The 17155-nt window shown below is 53.3% G+C and overlaps 1 protein-coding gene across 3 annotated transcripts in view; it reads right to left on the bottom strand.

The window, feature by feature from the left end:
• Positions 1-17155, bottom strand: part of ADARB2 (adenosine deaminase RNA specific B2 (inactive)) — a 233427-nt gene that overhangs the window by 53342 nt on the left and 162930 nt on the right. For 2 of the 3 annotated variants that reach the window (XM_059892614.1, NM_001192588.3), the window contains exons 2-3: positions 9233-9319; positions 6706-7580 (exon numbers count right to left, since the gene is read on the bottom strand). In XM_059892614.1, the coding sequence (XP_059748597.1) occupies positions 6706-7580; positions 9233-9319 (962 nt within the window). The remainder of the gene's footprint in view (positions 1-6705; positions 7581-9232; positions 9320-17155) is intronic. The other variant, XM_059892615.1, reaches the window with a different exon arrangement.

Genomic DNA, 17155 nt, shown 5'->3' with positions numbered 1-17155 from the left:
GGGCTTGGAGGCTGGGATCTGCCAGCTGCTCACCTGGACATTCACGTCAGTCTAGATTCATCTCCAGTCACCAGCATGTTCTGTGGTTCCATAGTCTGAATTCAAAGCATCTTCCCTCCTAAGACTCTTTTCAATTCTTGGTTAGATGGCTTATGGCTTTGTTGTCTGTCGGAGTCTCTTTCCTGGCTGACAACTCCCCGCCCTGCCCCCCCATAACCTGTCTGCAGGGTCACAGCAACTTTTCCCTGAAGCCAGCTCTCTGCCTGGAGAAAAGCGGATGCAATCTGGTCTGCAGCAGGGTCAATGCTGACACAGCCGCACCTCTGCTGAGCTGACTCAGGGAAGCAGGCGGGGGCCTTGTTGTTGGGCCCCCTTCCTCCGGGAGCCGTCAGAGCCTCTGTCCATCCCTGTCCTTGTTTGTGTAATCGCCCACATGGCCCCTGGGCTGTATTCCTGCTTGCCTCCCGACTGCTTTGATTATGAAAGACAAACACCACCAAACACGGCCCAAATACCAACCAGCCCCGGGTAGAGGGGTTTTGTGCCAAACTTTGACAATTGTCCAGTCAACACATCCATTTAGAAGGAGGGCTTTCTATGGGCACAGGTGTCCTGGTCACTCAGAAGAGCGATGGAGTGTCCATTGACGACATGTCCCTACTCTCCTGAGTGCACACGTGACGTTGAACCCTGAGCACAGGGGTAGGGTGCCGTTGGCTTCTGATAAGAATGGTGTTAGTTTGCTTCTTGCTCGAGGACAGTCTCCTGAGACAACAGGGTGTTCACGGCCAAGCAGAAAGGGAGCGGGACCTCTGTGGAGCAGGGCTGCCCCACAGTCCATCTCTGGGGGCAGGGCAGAGGCAAATGGCCACTGGGCACCCGCCCTCCATCGTGTGCAGGCCCCCAGCTCCATGGGTAGAGGTGCTGTCCCCCTGGGGATGCTCCCCTTTGTCTCCTCTGGCTCTTTGCATGTGGGCTTCCTCCCAGTTGCCGTGTTTTTTTCTGCTGTCCGTCCTCGTCATTGTGACAACATGTCCCCAAGGAAGAAGGGGCCCGTCCCTCCCCACAAAGCCTGCTGTCTACACAGCCAGGGGCAGGCTCTGTGCTGACAAAGGTGATCCCCTGCTCTGTTGTTTTGGGGCCCTCACCTGGGAGCCCCCTTTCTGCTGCTGGCCCTCCTGCTCTGGCACACTCTGTCCCCTGTGTCACTCCCACCATGACAGGCCATGCACTGCCCCATTGTTCAGGTGGATCCGTTTCCTTGACAAACCTGTAAAAGTGTTGGGAACTCAGGGTGGGCAGCCTGGAGCCTGACGGAGGGTCTCTGCCCTCCGCCTTCCTGTGATCCTCCTCCCAGCTTCACCAGCCAGACTTTGGCCGGAGAATTTCATGAGTGGGGCCCCCTCCATGGTTCTGTGAGGCTCAGATGTGCTAATATATGTAAAGTGTGTACAGCAACATGTGACACAGTCAGTGTCTGATACATATCAGCTCCTCACATCACTATGGGTCACCCCGGCATTGCCAGTGTCAGTCGTGGCTATGGAATCCTGAGCAAGTGGGGAAGCTTGGTTTACAGCCTCTGCTTAATTGATCAACACTCATGTTAACTGTATTTGATGACACCAAACACTGGATGGGGAACATACAGGTTTAAAGACACAATTATCTCTTCTAACTTCAATTGTGTCAAACTTCAGTAGAAATTCAGATGCTGGGGCTATTATATAAATGTAGATGGTACATTGTATCCATCATGCTTAAGTGTACAAGTGTACATTGTATTGTACGATTATATTGTATATACACTGTGTATACATTATATAGGTTGTGTTGTACAAATTATATTTTGTAGATACTGTATATACATTGTACAGATTATATCATATAAATTAAATTGTGTACACATTGAGTATACAGTTGTACAAATTATATCACATAAATTATATTGTGTATACATTGTATCAAAGTTATATTGTGTGTGCATTGTACAAATTGTATCATATAAATTATACTGGATATACATTGTACAGATTGTATCATATAAGCTATATTTTGTATACATTGTACCTTGTACAAATTGTATCATGTAAATTATATTGTATAGACACTGTGTATACATTGTATAGATTGTATGAGTTTATTGTGTAGGCACTGCATGTACAGCTTGTATCATATAAGTTACATTGTGTACACATTGTATGTGCACTGTGTCAATGCACATATGTATTGTTAGCATCTACAGAGCCTTCAGCAGCCTCACTGCAGGGGTTTTTGGAGACAGGGGCCAGGGTACGTGTGTGACAGCAGCCAGGGGACCCATCACTCCTGTCTGGCATTCAGTGCTTCTACTGAGGAGATGAGGATGTGGGGAAGGCCAGTGCTGGCTGGACAGGCAGGAGGGTAGAAGGCTGCTCTTTCCTCCACAAGGACCACAAGAGGGTGTCTGTGGCCATAGATCACAGATGGAGCTAAGGAGTTGAATGCAAGGAGGCTTCCTGGACAATCATGGCCTCGCCTCAGGGAGAATGGCCATGGCTAAGCACGAAACACTGAAAGGGAGGTGGATGGGCTGCTGGGACCATGGGCCCCTGCAGACCCGGCGGCGGACATGTGGCCAGGGCAGAGCTGACTGGAGCATTTGGGGGAGTGAGGCCACTGGGGCTCAGGAGGGGGGCCTCACGGGGTCCCAGTGCTTTTTTGGGGTGTCCTCAGGGGAAAACACCTTGGATGGTATTGAGCCATCACGAAGCTGAGCGGGTGTGATTTCCACCCTCTGTAATTCAGGCCCATTTGAAATCTGAGGGCCCACTGCTGCTGATCTGTCGAGGTGACACTAGTGAATATTCTGCGGGTAGGGTGGAGGTCAGCAGGGGTGTGAAACCAGACAACCTGTGAGGTGGCCGGGCAGCAGGGGAGGGCTCTGTTGTGTCCCCAAGTGCAGCTGTTGAGGTTGAGATGCAGTCAGCCCTGGGTCTAAACTTGGAGCTCAGATCCAAGTTTGCGGTAAAGGGCTGACCTCTGGAGGCATTTTTATTTCCATGATGATACATGTCCCTTGGCTCCCCCTCCCAGCAGAGAGCTGTGCCATCAGGGAGCAGAGAAGGTGTTCTGGGCACCTGACCAACGGCCAGGCCTGGCCGGGGCCATCCGCTCCCTGGGAGGACCTGCAAAGGGCTTGGTCAGCATGCAGCCTTGGTAGCTGGTTTCAAACGCACACCCTCCCACCCTTGGGGAGAACGTGTGCTGCCTGATTTGACTGTATCTTTCAGACACTGTTAGTACCACCGCAGCCTGACATGGAAATTTAAAAAAAGAAAGAAAAACAAACAAAGAAAGGGCATCACTGAGGGTGAAAGACTTCGGAGCAAGACAAGCCCGTGGTTTTCACACGAGGGGCTGTGCGTCACCATCTCCCCTCCCCTTCCCGCCAGATCCCTGTAACTTTCAGTCACTTTCTTCTCTATCACGTGACTGATGCTCTTCCATTTCCACAGAGCAGAAGCACTGAGAGACAAGGCTTTCTGGCGGAATTTAATGCTGTTGTGAATCCTAGAATCCCAGTCTTCTCATGCCAGGGGTGAGGAATAAGACCACAGAGACACAGGTCTTATGATTTTTACCTTTTTCTCTTTTAACAATGATGTTCCAGCTAATGAGCATTTATATTCTGTCGTGGTCTTGTTATTGCATCCACACTTCTTGTGAACCTAGAGGAAATCTGAGCTTCAGGCCTGCCCCCCACCTCCCCCTGGTCTCCGCAGGCACCTCATCAGTGGTGTTTGCACAGTGTCCACTCACTAAGGCCTGTGATGGGCAGTAGAGAATTTAACAAAGCTGTGTTCTTGTCACTCTGGCAAAGAGACCTGAAGTCAGATCTTGTGAAATTGAAGGGAGGGACCAGCCTGGTTCTTAGACACCCCTCATGTTGAGGAGGTGGTGGAAATCCAACATGTCCATGATTTTAATCTTCATTGAGAATGTTATTCTTCAGAACTGCTTCAGACTCAAGGCCAAAACCAGCCTAAATGACTCTTTCCCGCTGGACAGGGGTGCTCAGCCTGGAGGGAGCCTCACTTGTCCAAGAAGGGTGGTATCAGGGCACCAAGGGCAGGGGTCCCTGGGGGCGGATCCCTGGGGTCTGAGCTGAGGGGTTTCTGGGGGACTGAGTTGTTTAGAGTTGTCCTCAGGATGGGTAGAGCCTCTGACCCACTGAGTCAGCCCCACTGAGATCTGCTCTGGGCTGAGGCTGGACACCTGTGTGGCATCAGCACTGACCCACCTGTGTGGCATCAGCACTGCAGATGCCTGGTCCTGGGCTTCCTGCAGCCAGAAGTCCCACACTGCCGACTGATCATACTGGCGGGCCTGGCGAGCAAACCATCGAACAAGACCCCAGGTGTCCTGTGCACCGAGCCTGCCCCAGGGCAGAGAGCGCCAAATCCTGAGCTGTATACCCCAGGGTCAGAGGCCAGGTCTCTCCATGGTGAACGCTGCCCCGCCCCCACCTGCCCTGGACTCGGGCAGGGGCCTTACAGACCTTCCTGGGGTGTGCACAGCAGGGCCAGGGGCATGACTCCTGACACAGGTGCTGGCGCCGCAGTTACATGGGTGACAGGTTGTGACCCTGGTGACCAGGACCGGCATGAGTGGAAAGGACGCATTGCAGACAGCATAGACACCTGGGCAGAGGAGGCAGAGGAGCTGTGTCTACAGGGACCCTGGAGTCTCTGAATCTAGACCACGTCCAAGGTGGGCTCTGGACTTAATAAGGCCCCAGAGGTTGCCTGGTGCTGAAAGGGGAGCAGGCGACGTGCTCCAGGACAGCCCGGGGTGATGGATGGGCCGCAGCCTCCTGCTGCTCCCTACCCTCCATACCCGTCATCCGGGTGGGTGTTAGCCAACTGTCAGGGAGGAATTATTTAGCGGTGGCAGCTTTCACTGATGTGCTGCATTCTGGGGTCAAACGACCGTTACAAAGCAGCAGTGCCGCCCGGTTCCTGCGTCTCGAGAGCGCAGGGTTGACAACGTGGAAGGAAAGGCGTCATGGCGGGCTCACCGACATCCTTCAGCCCTCATGAAGGTGTGTGTGTGTGTGGGCGAGTGTGCACAGCGGAATTGGAGGAAGGGCTCTGCTCACTAAATAGCGTCGAGCAGAGGAGGGAGGCCTTCATGGGCAGCCCAGGTCACCCGGCCTGAGAGGGGATGGGGGGCTGCCTTGGAAGGTGTTGGGGGGTCAGAGCTACAGACGAGGTGGAGACACCGGGCTGAGGAGAGGGGGAGAGACAGGTGGGGGCGTCAGGAAGGGACAGCAGGGCCACCACGCTCCAGGCCAGGACTCGTGTCAACACCAAACACTCGCCTCTGTCCACACTGTGTATCATCTGAGGCTGTGTGGGAGGCGAGACACGGGGAGATAACGGGCCAACCCCTCCAATTTGCTCCTAGAATGTGCAGTAAACATTTGAAAATTAATGAAGGAATTGGGGGCAGAGGTAGCAGGAGAAACAGCTGCCCCCGGGGTTCCCCATTCAGCAGTTTCTGTCCGTCATGTGGCTGAATTGTGGGGACCAGACTGGTACCTGCTGAGCCCGTCCATGCTCTATGCTTGCCAGAGTCAGAGAACTGCTCACTGGACGGATGAGAGGATGGACAGATGGACAAATGGGTAGAGGGATGGACGGACGGTCGGACGCTGGCTCCTGGCTGTGATCTGACATGAGGGCTCTGTCCAGCACCCCTCCAGCACCCCGAGTCCACCCCCAGTAGACACATGACCTCCTCAGGCAAACAGTGGATTCTATGTGAGGTGCTGTGACATGAGGATGCCCTGGTCTGAGCAGAGATTTACAAGTGCCGAGCTCTGACTAGGGACCCCGTGCAGACTTAGGGCTTTTAACTGAAAAACCTCTCCCCCACTGATGAGGAAGTGGATGAGGGGGACTTCTTGTGTCAGCTCAGAGGGGACAATGCTCATAGATGAGCAGAAGGAGGAGGAGGCAGGAGAATAGGTCCCAACACCAGGACGGTGCGCAGGACGCCTCCCCTGTGCGGGGCTGAGCTCCATGAGGTGCTCGCGTGTTGTGGATGACAAGCCCCTGAGGCAGGGAGGGGTGGGTCCCCTTTGAGCTCCTCGCCCACCCAGCCCTCTGTTCCGGCAGAACTCCAGCCCCAGAGTCAGAGACTCAGCCCAGACCCGCGCCAAACACGCCAACTGCACAGAACATGCCAATGGGCACCAAACAAACCAGTGGGCACTGAACACGCTGACCTACACTGAACACACCAATGGACACTGAACACGCCGACAGGCACTGAACACCCAACGGGCCCTGAACACGCCAATGGGCACCGAACATACCAATGACGGGCACCGAGGGGCCGTCCTGCTGTGCTGCCCTCTCGGGGGCAGGGAGCCCTCCCCCCACTGCCCTGTCCCTTGTGGCCAGCATCACTATTGCCAAATCAGCTGGCTGCCCAGCTCTCCATCACCTTTGCCCAGTCCCCCGGCATTCCTTCCCTTCCCACATTTGCTTTCAGGCTCTCTGTCCCCAAATCCGAGCTCGGCTTCTGCACCAAGGCAGGAGGGGCAGCACCTGCTTGTTTGGGAGGCATAGGAGCCCCCCACACAGGGGGATGGAGCAGGGGGACTGCCTGCTGCCCCCACCCCACTCCGCCCCCTGGCAGCCACCCGAGGGCTCTCACCTGGGGCAGGAGGTGACTTCTACTCCTGCTGGGGACGTGGCCGGGCAGCCGAATGTCGAAGAGGGCCTGCAGGGCAGCCTGGGCAGCCTGGCCCTTGGCCAGCTTCTTGCTGCGTCCCGAGCCCTCGAACGTCCTCCCGTCCACGCTGACTGCCATGACGAAGCTCTGGGCGCGCCGCTTCTCAGGTTCCGAGAGGCACACATAGCGCAGGCCGGAGCGCAGCTCGTTCAACAGCACCACAGGGTTCCCGGTGCCCGGGGCCGTGGGCCCCCCCAGGCCCAGGTCCAGTGGGTGGCCCAGGAGCCGGCCCCGCTGGCAGGCCGTGGACAGGCACTCGGAGGCAGGGGGGCGGCGGCCCCCTGGGAAGCCCTCGCTGGGAGCTGCAGGCTCGAACCGCTGGAACAGGGCATCAGGGAAGTCAGCCTGGTCGGAGGTGAAGTCAGGGGCCATGCCGCCGGGGGCTGGGGGTGCCTGGCCAGCGTTGGGGAGCTGCACGAAGGAGCGGAGGGCCAGCTCTGCTGCCCGCATCTTGGCTTTCTTCTTGGTGGGCCCGGTGCCCTCGAAGGTGAGTCCGTTGACGTCCACGGCCACGGCGAAGATGGGTGCGTGCACCGGGCCGGTCTGTGACACCATGCGGAACTGCAGGCCTGGCCGCAGCTCGTGCAGCTGCACCAGTGCATTCTTGGGTGCTACAGACCATGAAAGCCGCCTCCACAGCAGCCTCAGGGGACACAGGTGCCCACCATTGCCCTCCTCCAGTGGCCGCTTCCTCTTCAGGCCGGGCACGCCCCCTCGGGCCCTGTCCCCGGCTGGCGGTGGCCTGGCCTCCAGGTTGCTCACATTGCGGTTCTCCTTGACGTCGGCACTGCTGGTACCTGGAGGGGAGACAGACCGTGTGACCCAGGGCTGTGGGGACAGCGGGCCCTGCTGCTGATGACCCCTCTCAGCACCTGGGCCAAGAGGCGGGAATAACCCGCAGTTTCCCAAACTGGAGGTAAAGACGGAGAGAGTAACAGCTCAACCCCTGGAACCCACAGCAGAGTGCCCAGAAACTCTCTGGGAGCTCTCCATGTTCTTACTGATCTCCCAGATGTGGGATGGGGGAGGCAGTGTGTGTGATCAAAGTGGCTGGTGTGGCGGCCGCCTCCTGAGTCTCTCAGGAGAAGGTTTATCTTGGAGGAACCACCTGGCAGGCCCAGCCTGTCCTCCTCCTGGCCTGAGATTGCGTCCACACCCTCTGGTCATCATCCCAGATCTGTCAGCCTCAAAGTTTAAAGTGAGTCGGGCAGATCCAAGCATGGAGGAAGACCCCACCCATGTTGATCGGTAATTAATAAAAGCTGGTAGAAGTGCAGTCTCCCAGGCTATCTTGATACATGCTCTGGGGGTGATGCCACTCATGGTTTCTGCAGACAGGCAGATTACCTCCTCCCAACACAGCCTCCCAAGTAGTCTGCATGAAGTCAGGGAAGCTGCAGGGCAGGGCAGTGGTCATTCTGTGGCTCTGGGTCAAAAAGGTGAGAGGTCAAAGTCCCCCACGACCATAGTGAATGTGTGTGACCTTGGGCAGCCCCTCCACCTGCCTCAACTCCATTTTCTTAAGATGGAAACTGGGTTTGGCAGCTCTTGCCTCAGGGGTTACTGTTAGGTTGAGCTGGGGAACATGTGTAAAGGACAAGACCCCTGACACAGAGCAGAATCAGATGCAGTTCTGAAAACAGCAGGCAAGGGGAGGCAGACACTTGTAGGCCTGTCCAGGCCAACTCCCCTGCTTATTTCAGGAGCTGGGGTTCCCAATGAATTTCCTGGAAATTCCAGGACCCCCAGAAAAGAGGGCTGGAGTGCTCCTGCCCCCAAAGAGCCTGGCCCTGTGCCAGTTCTGAGACCAGGCCTGGGGACCCCCATGATGAACCCCTAGACACACCCGTTGCTCCTTGGTCACCCACCCAAGAGCCTCAGTGACCATCAGCGGGCTGCCTGCTCCTACAAGCACATGCCTGACTCTGGCTGAAAAGGTAGTCAGTTATCCCCTGTCAGATAACACTGAAATGCAAGATGTGTTCTGGTTGTGTGGACCATCTCACCCTCCATGCTTTCCTGCCTCAAGCAAGAGGGGTGCCCTGCCCAACACACGCACCCAACTCTCCCTCTCCTCACAGCCATCCGCTCTGGTCTCCTTGGCGTGTGTGCTGTCCAGATCTGCAACTCCCCTGCCCCCCTCCCTCTGGGTGTCTCTCCAGTTTCACAAGCCAAATGCAGTTTCAACAGTAGGCACCTGTCCAACTTTTTCCTTGTTAAATAACTGGACATACTGTTCAAAGAGACTGTGTTCACTTTCCTTTCTCTTTTTGGTTTGGAGGGAAAAGCAAAGAAAAGAGAGGAGAGGTGGTCAGGAGAACTAGTATCTTTTCTTGCAATGCCTGGAGTTCTCAGTCACATGGTCACTGCCTGGATTTCCTACCACTGTGTGGGGATGGGATCCCAACTGGGGGGCTGGGACCCTGGCTCTGGGGAAGGAGCTGCTTACTGAGGTTGTCCTCATCCTCTGCGTGCGTGGCCCCAGGGTTCAGGCGTTTGAAGGGAGTGATGAAGGCTGACAACATGCTCACTTTGTCTGGAAAGAAAAGAACAGGAAATGCACTTTTGACACCAAGTTTCAGAAAAACTCAGTGCTTTCACATGTTCTCATTACTGGGGATTTGGACATGGGAAGTTGAAAGTTCATTTTGGTTTTAGCCTCTTCCTTTGGTTTAGTTTTTTATTGAATTTCTGACAGCATTTTATCAAATTCCCCTCTCCATTCAATATTAAACTTTATGATCTCCATCTTTCTTATTTTCTTATTTTTGGTGTCTCCATGTCCCCACAGAGAGGAGCGAGGCAAACTGAGACCTGTCTCAGATAAATGAGCTTTCTGCAAACAGAGCCATGACCCTCCTCCCCAGAGGTGGAGACCTCGCTCTGTGGACTGAAAGCGCCTGAAAAAAAAGGACTTCTCAAAACCGTAACAAATACTTGATGTGTGTTTGAGCAGAAGATGACAGGACAGGAGGAGGGAGCAGGGTTGAGGGCGTGGAGGGTCCCTTGAAGTGGGAGTGGTCATTGAGTGGCAAGAGGAGCCCGGGAGCCCCCGCCTGCAACCCTAGGGGTGGTCCTGGCTGCAGACTCCCCTGGGGGCAGCACAGAGAGCAACTCGAACCCAGGACGAGGTGGTGCTTGGGACCAACAGGCTCAGCTATTCCCTCTAAACAGAGACCAAGGGCTGAAATAAGAGAATAACCGAGGAAGGGACCAAAAGGAAGACTCCCTATTTCAGAACCCTGGCCCCGACCCCAAGTGAGTCCACAGGAGAACTCAGCCCTGATGCCCCCAGAGCTCCTCTGCTAAGACCTTCAGGGCTGCAGCGTCCCTGACTTTCCACGTGACCTTAGGAAACCACGTGTTCTTAGGAAACCACGGATGGAAGCATGCCGCTGCTCATCCCATGTGTCAGAGGTCACCACAAGGTCACCCCTGCCCTTCCCGCTGGCTGGGGCGTCCAGGGCCCCCGCCAGGGACACTTTCTGCATCCTCCATGCCTGGTGCTGCCTGTGTCTGCTCTGTGCTCAGACAAGAGCCCTGCTCCGGGCACAGCTCTGCGATCTTCTGCGGAAACCTCAGCTGTGCCGCCGACTCCAGACCCAGGCCTGGAACGTGCTCTTTCTCTTTCTGTTCTGAGCCTGCTTTCTCTTTAGCCGGGCTTTCCAGAGGCCAGGGGAGTTCATGCTGAAATTCATTCAGGAGCCTGTTAACAGCTGTTGTTTCCAGCAGGGACAGGCAACAATATAATGCTCACTCAGAAAACAATAAATAACTCAAATACGGGAGGTTGCTCCCTCTTCATTCAGCCGAACAAGAGGAATCAGCCAGGGAAGGCCCCACTCCCACCCTTGCGGCTGTGCCAATTTATTGTGTGGGAATGAAATCTCTTCTTGAGTTATAATTTCATTAAAGGAGCCCAGTAATATTCCAGAGCGAGTGTGAAGCTCAAATGATTTAGTCTGGAGCATTTTGAAATGAAATTAAAATTTTCTAATAAACAGGGCTCCCAGCCAGACACCCACAAAACACACCAAGCCGTTTCAGAGCTCACCTTAGACAAACTGTGAAATACTTAGAGATGGTTTTCCATCCATCAGTGTCCTCCATTTCTAGGGTGGCCAGAGTTGTCAAATAAAAATTCAAGACATCTAGTGAAGACTGAGTTTTGGATACATGGAAGATATTTTTCTGTGTACATCTCTATAATATTGTGTGGGGCATACACACACTACAAAAATTATTACTTATTTGAAATGCAAATTTAAGGCAAAAGACTTGAATAAACATTTCTACAAGGAAAATGCACAAATGGCCAATAAGCACATGAACAGATATTCAACATCATCAGGGAAACGGAAATCAGAACTAGGGTGAGACAGCCTCTCACACATGTTAGTCTGGCTGCTATTAAAAAAAACAAGAAAATAATACATGTGGGTGAGGATGTGTAGAAATCAGAACGCAGTGCACGGCTGGTGGGAGTGTAAAACAGTGCAGCCACTGGGAAGCGCATATTTCCACTCAGGTGTCAATCCAGAAGAACCAACAGGGGGACTCAAAGAGTTACAGCACGCCCATGTTCAAAGCAGTGTGACGCACAACAGCCAAATGGGGAGGCAACCCAGGTGTCCACAGGTAGACGGACGGATGTGGTCTGTACACACAAGGGAACATTATTCATCCTTGAGACGGAAGAGGATTCTGACACAGGCTACAGCACGCTGAACCTTGGGGACATGGTGCTAACCAAGGAAGCCAGCCACAAAAGGACAAATGCAGTGTGACCATGTCTGTGAGGCCCCTGCTGCTGCTAAGTCGCTTCAGTCGTGTCCGACTCTGTGCGACACCATAGACGGCAGCCCACCAGGCTCCCCTGTCCCTGGGATTCTCCAGGCAAGAACACTGGAGTGGGTTGCCATTTCCTTCTCCAATGCATGAAAGTGAAAAGTGAAAGTGAAGTCGCTCAGTCGTGTCTGACTCGTAACGACCCCACGGACTGCAGCTTACCAGGCTCCTCCGTCCATGGGATTTTCCAGGCAAGAGTACTGGAGTGGGGTGCCATTGCCTTCTCCTGTGAGGCCCCTGCTGCTGCTGCTAAGTCACTTCAGTAGAGATGTATAAATCACCGAGACAGGCGGGAGGATGGCCCCCAGGGGCTGGAGGAGGGAAACGGGGCTGGTCAGTGAGTGAAGACAGAGCCCAGCCTGAGGAAATGAGGAAGCTGGATGTGGAGGCGGTGGTGGCTGTATAACATAGAGACATACTTAACATCACTGAGCTACATGCTGGAGCACGGGTAATACTGCACCTTTTATATTTTGTATGTTTTACTACAATTTAAAAAATAAAAAGCAATTCAGGTTTAACTGCACATCCTGTGGATTTTTTGGTAACCCTAGCCCTTCATTGGTTGATCCACTTCTCTGGTGTGGTGGGTTTGGATTTCAGGTCGGCTGAAACCACTGAGACAAGCCAGGCAGAAAGCCTCAGAGATGCTGAGTCAGCTCACCAGACTCTGGGTACCGCCACCTGCTGGGATGCTTCAGGAGGGAGAAGTAGTTACCCTGACAGCATGTGTACTCTCGGTGGGAAACAGCGACTCCTAGGAAGGACACACAGGGTCTTCTCTTTTTATCACAGTGCACAGCTTGTGGGATCTTAGCTCCCCAACCAGGGATCAAAGTGCTGTGAAAGGGACTTCCCTGGTGGTCCAGTGGCTGAGACTCTGCGCTCCCAATGCAGGGGGCCTGGGTTCGATCCCTGGACAAGGAGCTAGATCCCACATGCAGCAACTAAGACCCAGTGCAGCCAAATTAAAATAAATAAATGATCAAAGTGCTGTGAAAGCACAGAGCCCTAACCACTGGATGCTAGGGAATTCCCTCAGACCGAATCTTTAGAAGGTCATTAGGGAAAAGGGTGAGGAACTGCATTTTCTATTTAGAAAAATTCCAAGACAAATTATTTGCTGTTGGTGCCTTCTTCGTGGTTGTTTCCTGGACACAGGCCTGTCAAGGCATCTACTTTTGCAGGTTCCAGGTGAGCAGAGCCCCAGTGCCCAGCTGCTTCTGTCTCTGTGTTTCTCACAGTCGTTTGAAAATCTGGCTTCATGCAGGTCACAGACTGATGGAAAATAGAGGCCCTGCTTTTGTTACTCTCAGTTCTGGATGGTTTGGGTCTGCTGAGAGCAGCTGGTTAACAGGCCTCTCTCTGGAGAGTCAGAGGAAGGAGGGGGTCTTTCTCCTGGGAAAGCAGCTGAACGGGCTGGGCCTCTCTGCCTGAGGACGGGTCTGTGGCTCTCAGCTCAGGCCTGGCGTCCCTGTGAACCAGCCGGACATTGTTCTGTGTGAGAGGCCCCTGTGAGGACAGCATGCAGGCCAGCCTCCAGTCAGGAGTGATTTGGGGGGATGTTCAGGTCATTAGTATAATGGCATTTTCAATGAGCTACTTGGAATGAATGATCCAGGACATTTGTATTATAAACCTTATTACTCAGTGCAAACAACTGCAAAATAAATGGCTTTGGCCCACGTTAAAGTGATTTCGTGTGTTTTTGGAGCACGTGTGGGGCAGAAGCCACTTCCTGGAAATGCTCGAGATCACATTGAGAATATTGATAATGAAGAAGAAATACAATTTGGTGATGACATAAAGATAGAAAAATGGAACCAAGTGGATGGTTCAAGAAATGGAATCATACTTGTGTGATCAACCGACCTTCAACAAAGGTCTCAGAGTCTCACGCTGGGGTGAAAGAAAGTCTTTTTAACAAGATGTGCTGAAAAACTACATCATCTTGGAAAAAAGTGAATTCTGAGCTCTGTCTTGTATCATAATGAAAATGGTCACAAGATCAATGAAATATATATTCCTTCAAGAATGCATTCGTTCATTCATATATATTCGTTCAAGATGAAACCTGAGCCAGAGCATTTGCAGAAATGTTATTTGAGTCAGCTCTCATTGGGAAGCATCCCAAGGGCCTGGTAACATAAGGATGTGAACATGGACTGTTTTAAATTCATATTGTGGCTGTGATCAACAATAACAAGGATTGAGGATTAAGATACATTATGACACAGATGAATCTCTAGAACATCATGTTGTGCAAAAATCCAGGTGTAAAAGACAAGGTTCCTTGCGATCCCAGAAAAGGCACAGCCCCCCTTGGCAACGGGTCATGCAGAGGTCACACACTGGTCACACTAGGGCCAGGGAGGCTGGCTGGGAGGGTGGGGTCTTTCCGGGAGGATGAAACCTCCCACGTGTAGTCAGAGACATGTGTTACACGGGTGTGCATTTGCCCCTGGACTGTGACACACACACTTTGTTGCATTTCTCTGTGTGCAAATTATATCTCAATTATTTAAAAATAATAAAAGATACAAAATGTGACTGGACAAGAAACTAAACAACAAGAAGTGAGCATCAGAGCACGATTTACTACGACGAGAAGTGAGCATCAGAGCACAATTTACTCTAGGAAGGAGAAACCCGAGGTGACAGATATTAAAGTGAACTGTATGTGCAGTCAGGCCTCCTAGTCAGGGCCTGGGGTTTTCGCTTTCTCTTTTGCTTACTTTGTAGATTTGGAAGCTCAAATTCATTTAAAGGGCTTTAAGAAGACAAGGCCAAAGACAAGGCCCTTTGGGGCTGTCCTCGGACACATGAACCCAGAGGCAGAACGAGCCCGTGTGAGTGGATGGTTAGGAGCGTCAGGCCCTGTCAATGCCCTGCAGCCATGGAGCCTCAGTTTACCCATGAGGACTGAGGAGTCGTGCAAAGGTCCAAGGGTTCGGACCGTGCTGTTGTGAACTCCGTGTTTGCTTTCACAGACTGTTTTGTTTATCAACAGTTTATGAAACAATTTTTACCAATTAAGATGAAAATTTAGGAAAAACCCTTTGGGGCAGGAGTCCATGTCAGTTACTTGGAAAATCTACCCATGTGAAATAACATGTTTGCTGGAACAAACATGTTACTTTTTGTTTTTGCTAAAAACCATAATTGCTAAAATGCCTGCAGATTTGATCTTTTCCTCTGCCTCCTGAGAAGCACTAAATAGTTCACAGGTTATTTTTAAAAATGAGATCAGTTCGGCACTTGGTCCTGCCCTATTTCAGCTATTTGGAGTGAGGTTTTGTGCCCTGTCCTTGGCGTCCGTGGGCCACACGCGGCCACGTCCGCACAGCTCGGTGACAGCTGGAAGCGTCAGAGCGTGGTCAGCACCTTCGGGCTACAAACCCAGCTCTTTCGGTGCTCCCTCCTTGTGTTTCCTCTTCCCCAGACATGCTCTGACAGACGGCCCCCAGGCCTGACCCACTTTCATTCCTGCCGTGGCTGCTCCCCCAGTACAGGTGTGTCGCGAACTGATGCTTCTATCCAAACAGAGACGAGGACAAGCCTGAGCAGGCGGGCTGCCCGGGAAGCCAGAGAACAATTAACCTCCGTGCAGGCAGTAGGGGGGAGGCAAGATGCTCTCTCGCTGATTTTCAGGAACATGAATTTTAAGGGACTGTGTTCAAGCTGCCATCTCTGAGCTGGGAGTTCAGGCAGAGAAAGATTCTGGGCCTATGACACGAGAGGGTCTGCTTCTCACCAGCCGGGCTCAGCTGGTAATGCCCAGGGGATAAGATCATGAGTTTGGTCTTGAAACTCGTAGCCAGCCTGTCTGTTCCTCATTCACTGTATCGGCTGAACAGTGTCCTCCCCAAATTCATGTAAGTCCTGACCTCCAGGACTCAGAATGTGACCACATTGGAAGATGGGCCTGTAAGATGTGATGAAGGTACAGTGAGGCTGCGAGGGTGGGTTGTGATCCCCTGTGACCGGGACGAAGAGATGAGGACAGACGCTCATGGAGGAACGACTGCGTGAGGACACAGGGAGAAGGCAGTGTCCACGTGCCCCGGGCAGAGGCCTCGGGAGGATGGGCCTGCCCACACCTGACCTCCAGCCACCGGGGCACACTACTATATTCACTCAGCAGAGCTTTATCAAATGCAAGTTAGCTGCTCCCAGAATCAATACTTTCACACACTGATGCCAAGAAGGAACAGTGTGAGGAGCCTGTCCTGTCCAGGGGGCCCAAAGAGGTGGGGGGAACCGCATCTCACTGGAGGTGGCCTGACCACTCAATTATACCCCTACCCCTTTAGGGTCGGCCCCAGAGCCACGTGTTCTTGTGCTGAAACGTGAGTCTGGGCTGGGTCAGAGGGGTGGGGGCCAGGCTGGCTGAGGGCCCCTGTGCAGAGGCTCTGGGCAGTTCTGGAACTTGGCATCTAGGTTGGGTGGACCCCCCCACTGTGGGCCTGGAGCCTTGGTTCTGAACTGGGGGCCCAGGGGGCCCGAGGGCAGCAAACATAAAGTTCTGGATGGTGAGTGGGGGGAAGGAAAAGAGGGGGAAGGGGAGAGGGGTAGGGGGAGAAGGAGGGCAAGAGAGAAAGAGCTCATCCAAGACACTCTGAGGCCGGGACACAGGTCCCAGTGTGCCCGCACTCGCTTGCCCCCCACATGTCATCAGGTCCAACTACACCTGGATTATTTTGGGAACTGGGGGAGGGGCGCCTGAAACCACACCAGCTTCCCCGAGATATTGCTCTGCACGTCACATAAACAGTGGGTTCAAAGGACTGACATGTGACTGACGGGGACTCTTTGCAAGAAAGTGCATCTAAATAAGAAAAAGAAATCCTCATCTAAAGGAGTGTGGTCACACTGTACTCAGACCTGTGCAGAGTCTAAGGTGGGTGTTCACACTGCACTCAGGCCTGTGCGGAGTCTGAGATGTGTGTTCACACCGCCCTCAGGCCTGTGCAGAGTCTAAGGTGGGTGTTCACACTGCGCTCAGGCCTGTGCGGAGTCTGAGATGTGTGTTCACACCGCCATCAGGCCTGTGCAGAGTCTAAGGTGGGTGTTCACACTGCGCTCAGGCCTGTGCGGAGTCTGAGATGTGTGTTCACACCGCCATCAGGCCTGTGCAGCGTCTAAGGTGTGTGTTCACACTGCGCTCAGGCCTGTGTGGAGTCTGAGGTGTGTATTCACACTGCACTCAGGCCTGTGTGGCATCTGAGGTGTGTGTTCGCACCGCCCCCAGGCCTGTGTGGAGTCTGCATTCTCCTCCTGATGCTCTGTTGTGATCGGCACACAGGCCGGTGTAGACACCACTCTGGTGATGGAGGAGGCAGAGGTTGTCCAGCGAGATTACCCTGTCTGTTGTGTGTCACAGCCCAGCACCGCCCAGGTTTGGAGGCAGGCCTGAACACAGGAGTAAGAGACACGAGCAGAAAAGGGGGCGAGTGTTGGGACAGATGGGCTGTGGGCACATGCCTCTGGGCGCTCTCGGGCAGGGTCTGGATGGGGTGGCCCC

Source organism: Bos taurus, chromosome 13 (genome assembly GCF_002263795.3).
Source record: "Bos taurus isolate L1 Dominette 01449 registration number 42190680 breed Hereford chromosome 13, ARS-UCD2.0, whole genome shotgun sequence".
In the NCBI taxonomy this organism is placed as follows: domain Eukaryota; kingdom Metazoa; phylum Chordata; class Mammalia; order Artiodactyla; family Bovidae; genus Bos; species Bos taurus.
The sequence above is the reverse complement of the archived record's forward strand: the minus strand, read 5'-3'. Positions and strand labels throughout refer to the sequence as shown.